The 8836-nt window shown below is 39.3% G+C and overlaps 1 protein-coding gene across 1 annotated transcript; it reads left to right on the top strand.

Annotated features, from left to right (window-relative positions):
- Positions 1-3430: 3430 nt before the first annotated feature.
- On the top strand, positions 3431-8375 carry LOC134467270 (stonustoxin subunit beta-like). Its single transcript, XM_063221171.1, has 5 exons — positions 3431-3527; positions 4406-4447; positions 6176-6238; positions 6821-6960; positions 7381-8375. Exons 1-5 carry the CDS (start codon positions 3479-3481, stop codon positions 7795-7797), a joined length of 711 nt encoding a protein of 236 aa, XP_063077241.1. The 5' UTR covers positions 3431-3478; the 3' UTR covers positions 7798-8375.
- The last annotated feature ends 461 nt before the right edge of the window (positions 8376-8836 follow it).

Here is an 8836-nt window from a genome sequence, read left to right as displayed (position 1 = left end):
CGCATGTAGAAGAACTCTAAGTGCGAGACAACAGCGAGGTCCTTCCCCACGCAGAGTGGACAGTTCAATGATGTTTGAAATGATAACTGAAAGGAATCGATCATTCTAAAATCTATATTTGGTTGCTTATGTCGTCTTCCTGCCTGCACGCCCTTACGCGCAAAATAGGCTACAAGAAAAACAATTGCCATTATGAGCTTTACGCGTAAAGATGTGCAGGAAGGGATGATGCACGGAGGGTCCGTCAAACACAGTACACATGACATCTCCATGAAAGTCGTTAAATACTTGTCAACGTAATCATGTCACCGAAATCCATCCCAAATAACCAAATGTCGGTCTACATATCACTGTAGCATAATCACTCCAAATAACTACACAGAAATGGCCGGTGAAAGCGTGATGGCATGTATACTATCCTAATTCTCACTTGCTGGTGGTAACTGGTAACATATCCATTTCGGCTGAATTTTAAATTAAGCGCAGGTGCCTTATCTGCACAACAGTATATCCAGTATATCCACTTGCCACCCATCTCTCTCTCTGTCTCTGTCTCTGTCTCTGTCTCTGTCTCTCTCTCTCTCTCTCTCTCTCTCTCTCTCTCTCTGTGTGTGTGTGTGTGTGTGTGTGTGTGTGTGTGTGTGCGCGCGCGCAATTCGGGCATATTCGCAACTCTCTGCCTCCTCTCCCTCGTGCGCAGTGGCAGTGGACCGTGTGGCTGACGCCATCGCGAAGTTATTTGGCGCGATTTTATTGTGCAGTGATATGTACAGCGACATTTGGTTATTGGGGTGGATTTTGGGGGCATGATTGTCTTCACAGGTATTTAACGACTTTCATAAAGATGTCATGTGTAGCCTACTGTGTTTGACGCACCTTTCAATCTTCCTGCACATCTTCAGGCACAATGCTTTTTTTTTTTTTTTTTTAAATCTCTTTTTATTAAACACAAAACAGAGTTACATTCTTAATGGCAATTATTTTTCTTGTGGCCTACGTTGGACGTAAGGACTTGCTGGCAGGAAGACGGCATACACAAACAAATATATTTAAAATTGTCTAATCATTGGACATTTTGTGTGGTAAAAGTTAGACGCTTGTGCACTTGGTGGCAGTAATCAATCACTGTCACTTGAACTCTGCCTGAACCTGCCCCAAGACGCTGAAATGTCAGGAGCAAGACCAACTTAAGAACAACTTAAGAACAACTTAAGAACAACTTAAGAACAACTCAAGACCAAGCCGGAAGACTGTCTTACGAGCGACTTAAGACCTTGGTTACAACGTTGGTCTTAAGAACGAACAAAATGGCTAACGTCGTTAGCAAAGGCACTGTCGAGAAACGACCCCCAGGTCACTAAGGTCAACGGAGAAGAATTTGCTGGTGATTCCAAAAGTCAAAACAAAGTGTGGAGAGGCAGCCTTTAGCTTCTATGCTTCACAGCTTTGGAACCAGCTTCCAGACGACGTAAAAAATGCACCCAGTATTAATAGCTTTAAATCTAGACTCAAAACAAAGCTGTTTTCAGATGCTTTTAACTAGCTTGCGTTTTATATCATTTTTATTTCTATGTATGTTTCTTACCATGTGTTTTTATCTGAATGTTTTTAAACACTTTTAAAAATATATATATATATATTGTTCTTTTTATGTTTTCTACTTACCATGTGTTTTTAATCTTGGTGTTTTTAGATGTTCTTTGACTTAATTGTCTTTTTTCTTCTTGCATTTTGTTTTTTTTGTGAAGCACATTGAGTTGCACCTGTGTATGAAATGCGCTATAAAATTAAAATTGACTTGACTCGACTTGACTATGGAGGCCGTTAAAAAGTAGTTGTCAGAAGCTGTTCTTATATAGCTGTTCTGTGTATAAACAAGATCAAATAAGGCCTGAACAATGAACAAGGAAAGGGTATTTTTTTAGGGCAATGGGGCAGGTGCTTCAGCACTGCCTCGTCTCTATCTGTGCACGGCACGCTTACGCACACATACATTTCCCATACAGCACTACATGTAGCCTACATATTGCACATGGAAAGTGTATGACTGCTTATTATAAATGAGACATACTAAAATCAAGGCCATTTCTCATCATCCCACATGCTGTATAAGGTTTGTATAGCCATGTGAGTTTTTCAATATAGACTATCGTTTTCCTATGGGCGTGCTTTTCTTCGTCTACTGTGGGACCTATTTACATGCTTACGGGGAGTCATGGATCAGATTGCATATATCAGAATACATGATAAATGATGTTAATCAACTCGAAAACGTGTGGGGTGACCTAAAATATGCTGTTTCGCACTTTTGATCATGCTATAATTATTTCTGTAAAGGCCTACAAATGCAAATGTAAGCTGACAAATGAAATGCACTGGATGGGATCAAAGTTTGGCTTGGGGAGGCCTGAGCAATCTAGAATTTTATTACAATAGGAGATAAAACTGCAGAGCCAAACTAGCTCATTATAACCGTTAACTGGCTGTTAAATGTTTAAAAAGCTCTTATTAATTGCCCTCAGAATAATTTGTGAAGAAGCTTTACTGACGGAACTGGGCCTAATCTCCTTTCGCGTTTGATCCCCGCAGTAAATCTGTCAATCTTTCCATTTTCACAGCTCGATTCTTTATATGAGGGTGACTGACAACATAGTACAAGCACAGCTGACAAGGTCTCTATAAGCCTGAAGTGGGTCACGGTCAGATTGTCACCCTGATTTTCAACACTTTTCTACCAGGCGTCTGTTGTATCATCCATCAACTTAGGTGTCTTCTTTCCTGTTCCCGCCGACCATGTGACTGCACCCACTACACCAGCTGAAATAACAAACTTGAAGTCCTATGATATGGAGCTGATTTTATTAAATCAAATTTGCACACATGGCACCATGCATCTGAATGAATCAATGATACAACTGATTCTTGTTTATCCCTGGAGTGACCAATTTATGAGCAGGTCCCAAAGATTGGTGGTGGTGACCTATCTGACTGTGTTCTCTCTCTCTCTCTCTCTCTCTCTCTCTCTCTCTCTCTCTCTCTCTCTCTCTCTCTCTCTCTCTCTCTCTCTCTCTCTCTCTCTCTCTCTCTCTCTCTCTCTCTCTCTCTCTCTCTCTCTCTCTAGCTATGTATGTGTGTGTATAAGCATGTGTGATGGCGCTGACACATTGTGATGGTCTTCTGATGAAGAGGGGGCATTCCAGACATGTTTATCATCATCCCCGACCTGACACTTTGGGAGCAGTGCTTGGGTTACGATCGCTTCAAGTGCCATTCTTAACCTATTTACTATCTTTACCTCGACTGCATCATTCAGCACAGCCACAAATCAGCCCTTTTTAATCGCCGATTGTGTCATTTCAAAATCACCTGCGTAAATACCTCCAGCATATATAAAGGGGGAGTCTGGAGCCGGCCTGCCACTTTGCGCTGACATCACCTAGGACACAGAGGAACAGGAAGGGAATAGGACAACTTCAACATGCCTACCAGGTCTCCATCAAGAATCATGCCTGAAACAAAGAAACCAGGTATGGACCCGATGCATGCGTTTACATATATACATACGGTTTGTGGAACATGGACCTTTTGTGTGGATTTCTTTTTTTGACACCCTTTTTTCACATGGTCAATGGACTTTTACCTTGTTGCTATAGTACATTATCATATGCTTGATTTCATCATATTGTTTTTTTTTTAAGTATGTTCTTTTTCTTTGGGCTAGGGACAGTAACAAGTTTGAATGATGAATGTATATATTTTTTGTTTCATTTAAATGTTCGTTTTAACAGACAGCAAACAAAAGCATAGTTTAGTTTGAGAGACGCCAACTGTAGGCAATGCGCTTCTTGGCTTGAACATGCCTCAGCATTGGCCCCTCAGAAATGAGTAGCCTACCATAGCACCACAGATACACAGATACAGATACACAGATACACACACATGAACACAAATCTGTGGTCTTATCACTGAATTCATTGGCAACAATTCTGTTGTCCGACAAGTTGTTGATGCAAATGACAATAACATGCTGCATCAGCCATCACAGTTGGTTGGCAGTTGGAATAATATTAGCCCAAGGGTAAAAAAGTAAACCTAAATATTTTAAATGAGTGGACATTCACAAAAGCCATTTATGAGAAAGCATGTTGTATTTTGTTGCATTTTTGCATTTGTTTAAAATGAAAAAAGAAAGGGCACAGTGAAATGATGGATAGCTGATAATTATCAATGTACAGTTTCGAGTTATCTGTCCATGTGCACTAAAGTAGTTAAGACTTGGTTTGAATGTACACTGTACACCTTGTTACACTAAAGTGTATTTTGTATAGGCCTATAACATTTGGGTTGCTAGAAAGACAAATATTCTGCCTCATTATTATTAAAAGTAAATGTTTTTCATCCTCAGGCTTCAAAGTTGCAAAACCAAAAGCAGCAAAAAAGGAACCAGGTAAATTACCAAACATGTTTGTGTAACACAAATCACCTGTGGTCACTTATTACTTACAGTTTTTCTCAATTGGTTTTGTACATTTCTCACAACAGAATAATGATTCTCAAAAGTCTTTGTTCAATTGTGACTTCCTGGTGTTACCTCTGCACATGGTCAAATCAGTTTCTCATTGTTTTTGGCATATAGCAAATGCTCTCGTCCACCATGCCATAGCTGCTGTGTACAATTCTCGGTGATTCCGTACATTATCAATAGCTTTTGTCATATCACTCAAAAAGCTTTGTCACCGAATGCATGAAACTATCTCACCCCCTAAAACATTTAGGCCCTATGTCATAGTTTAAGTCTTGACAGGCAAAATTATTTACCAAGCTGTCATAATGTGATAAGCACTCCATAATTTCCTTTGGATTTTTATCTATAAATGTGATCTGAATTGGTAAATTGCTCACAGGTAAATATTGACTCTCTCTAATCAAAGACAATATAAGGGATAGAGAAAACAGGCATGCAATACAACAATAGGCACTGTATTGCATTATATTACTCTATGCCTCATGTGCCCTTTATAATTACGCTCCATGCAAAATTACAATATTTCCCTAGAATTTCACAAGACAGTAAGTGCACTTTATGCAGTATCAGTGTATTGTTTCAAATTTATTTTGCTTTACAGTTCTAGATTTTTTTTTCACATGGGCTTGCAAGACAAGTAAAAAGGGATGGTAGAGTGTGCATTTTGACACCTCAACCAGAGTTTGCTATTTTTCCTATTTTGCAATGAGAAAATCTGTCAATAAATAGGTCATAGTCTAAATGTATATCTAGGACAATCTTATCTGATCAATGTAACATAAAGTCGAATTTACAACACTTCCCATCCAATCTAAACAACATTTTGCTTCAGAAAAGATCCTCAAGAGTGTACTATTCAATTGACATGACAAGCCGATTTGACTAGCTTGTCCATACACGGACCACACTATGACACAATGACTAACCATTCTGCTGGCACTGATACGTTCATTGACACAAAAACTTGGGTTTTGAGCAAGAGACTCGGTTTTGCAGGTCATCCACGGTGTTTTGCTATTTGTTAAAGCTGTTTTGAGAATGAATATTATGTTTTGCAAATTGCTAGAGAGATTCGAGAAATGTACAAAACCAATTGAGAAATACAGTAATCAAGGTCACAGAGGGAACTTCAAATCAAACCAGCCAGCAAACACAAACATGATGGAATTGGTGTTCACTCAACCTATACATGAACATATAAGCACACAGTAAATGTTGCCGTGTTAATTCAGCGCTATTCTGAGCACATATGGTCCCACTAGATTTTAGTATTACATTTTAACTCTTTGAGTGTTAATTAACACTGTGAGGCCATATAGGCTATATATATATATATATATATATATATATATATATATATATATATATATATATATATATATATACAGTATATATAGGCTATATGCTCTAAAACAGAGTTAGATAAAACTCTGAGTGTTAATTCACCACCTAAAGTGCTGAATTTAACACTAAACTGTGTGGAACCATGCTGTACATGTTCATAACAGTGTTGAATTAATACTACAGATTTTACTGTGTGATAACTACCTTTATTCACTCATTTTCATGTTTAGCATCTCATCTTTTCTCATCTGTGAATCCTTGTAAGCTCCATACATCATGGCAACTTGTAATTTTTTTCCCTTGCAGAGAACGTGCCGATCTACGAGCCAAACATCAAAGAGCCAACATGTAGAGCTGAACTCCTGAAATGTAAGGAAACTCCAAACGTAGATCTCATTTTGTCATATGATAGGTAGTAATCACTCAAGATAATGGAAAAAAGGAGGCGCACACAAGACGCTACTGGAGACATTGAGAATGGACTAGCTCCGAAACGTCTGTTTCTCCAGTTAACCTTAGACTTCTGTTGTTTAATTTCGGCTTCAATACACTTTTTCACACAAGTCTTGTGTGCGCCTCCTTTTTTCCATTATCTTGACTGATTACTACTTTTTGGGAGTGCACGCACCAAGCAATACACGAGTATTAAGTTCAGGCGCAGACGCCGACATTTGTTGGTCTTTTGTCATGTGATGGGTCAAATACTCTGAGGGGGGAAAATGGAGCATGCAGGCATACTATTTCTTGCTCCCCACATTTCACAATACACAACATTTTGCAGGAACTAAAAAAAAACGATTTTAGAATCCTCATATGTAATTTTTGTAAGTATGCCATTTACAGGGTACAATGTTTAATGAAAGTCAATTAAGGTCATTACGACCCATTTCACATTTGACACATGGTGTGTGTAATAGCCCAGTTTTTAAAGATTGGTGCACTTTCTTACAGACTGGATCAATCTATCTCTTAATGACAAAACAGCCAACAAAATGCTGTGGATCACAGATGGAGGTAACAAAGTAATGCGTCGCTCCGGGGAGGTGTGTCCTTGCTTGGACAATCCAGAACGCTATGACTATTCTCCACAGGTACTGTATGCACATTGCAATGATTACACAAATTTGCCCTCTTCTAGACCCTTCTATTCCATCCATTCCATTTCGTGTGTGTGTGTGTGTGTGTGTGTAGAGTAGTAGAGTAGAGTATCATTTATAAATCCCAAAGGAAATCAAGGTGTCTAGTAGCATAAATGCATATATAAATACAGAGTACACAAGCCATTACACACATCACACATGTATCGAGCATATAGCTCACTTTTACTATATTCATCCAAAGGCCTCTCTCTCTTTCTCTCTGCTCTCTCTCTCTAACACACACACAAACACACACACACACACACACACACACACACACACACACACACACACACACACACAAACACACACACACACACACACACACACACACAGCTGCGGTTGGTGACGATTGTGGTCTTGATTCCTCAGGTGCTATGCAAACAGTCTCTGTTTGGCGCTCGGGGCTACTGGGAGGTGGAGTACTCTGGATGGGTGGTCATCGGGGCCACGTATGAAGCCGTGGGCAGGAAAGGATGCGACGGGCCCTGTGGCCTGGGGGAGAACGAGACCTCTTGGGCCCTGGAGTGGTCGGGAGCCTACTACCAGGCCTGGCACAACGGGGTCAACACCGAAATCCGCAACATACCACACTGCTCGACCATCGGCGTCTACCTCGACCAGCCTGCCGGTATCATCAACTTCTATTTGGTCCAAGGTGGGAGCGAGGGAGAGGAGCTGAAAGAGGTGAAGCTGCTTCACAGGATACAGGCTGAAATCACACAGAAGATTCTCCCAGGCTTCTGGATGGGAATAAACTCATCCTGTACACTACTGAGAAAAGAATAGACATGTGCTTGCAGTTGAAGTGTGCTTGTTGCAGTTTCAGACATAACCAGTGGTGTAGTCTACTTTTTTGTGGTGGGTATACTATATATTTGAACATTTTTGTGGTGGGTATACTAGGCCTATATATTAAGTGCTATTCTAAATATTGAATCAATCAATTTTAGGTGGGTATACTGAAATCCCTGCCATTTTCAGGTGGGTATACTGCCTATACCTGCATTCTACGTAGACTACACCACTGGACATAAGGACGCAAGAAAGAAGCAAACTAGTTTTTTGAGTCTGTAAGATTGATTGTCTGGGTCCATATGTGTTATTGTATGTATGTATGGTGATATTATCATGAATTATGACGGTGTGAAATTCTAGATGTAATATAGCCTAAAAGTGATGATTGTTACTGCATGCAAATGCATGTTGATTTTATTCAGCACATTTTGTTTTAACATGATTTTATATTCTATAGTAATTTAAGGTAAATATTCTTGTATTTTCAAAGTCTTGCCAGATCGTTGTGAAAATGTATTCATGATTTGCACCTTACTGGCATTTTTCTTAAATAAAAAATATAAAGACTATCAGAGTGTGCTATTTGATATGCATACACTACACATTATACATTATAGGCAACAACCATACCGTATATCCACAACTACAAAATGTCACATTGGTTCTTTTTTAATCAGACTGAAGGACCACCCAGAGTGTCTTGTTCATAGTAAATGAGGTATATTTAAAGGGACACTGTGCAGGAAATGGTCAAAAAAGGTACTGCAACTATGCTGTTCATTCAAAATGGGCCGCCTATTGCCACATTTGATCTTTACATGACAGTTTACTAAGTAATAAACAAATATTTTCTAGTATGGTCCAAGTAGAGTCATTTTTGCAGCTAAAAATGGCTATTTTTGGAAATTCAAAATGGCGGAACATGGAGAAGATCCCCCTTTGCATGCATGAAAAGTGCAATTTTTCCAGTCATAATGAATACTTCGAATTTGATGGTGGTGTTAAGTATTCATGAAAAAGGTAACATTAG

This window comes from Engraulis encrasicolus, chromosome 17 (assembly GCF_034702125.1).
Source record: "Engraulis encrasicolus isolate BLACKSEA-1 chromosome 17, IST_EnEncr_1.0, whole genome shotgun sequence".
NCBI classification, from domain to species: Eukaryota; Metazoa; Chordata; class Actinopteri; order Clupeiformes; family Engraulidae; genus Engraulis; species Engraulis encrasicolus.
This window is presented reverse-complemented; position numbering and strand designations above follow the sequence as displayed.

What these genes read in the sequence shown, in the direction of transcription:
- LOC134467270 (XM_063221171.1), top strand. Translation starts at nt 3,479, where the DNA reads ATGCCTACCAGGTCTCCATCAAGAATCATGCCTGAAACAAAGAAACCA. An exon ending in GCCTGAAACAAAGAAACCAG is followed by an intron (nt 3,528 to 4,405) that starts GTATGGACCCGA and finishes TTTCATCCTCAG; the next exon opens with GCTTCAAAGTTGCAAAACCA. An exon ending in AGCAGCAAAAAAGGAACCAG is followed by an intron (nt 4,448 to 6,175) that starts GTAAATTACCAA and finishes TTTCCCTTGCAG; the next exon opens with AGAACGTGCCGATCTACGAG.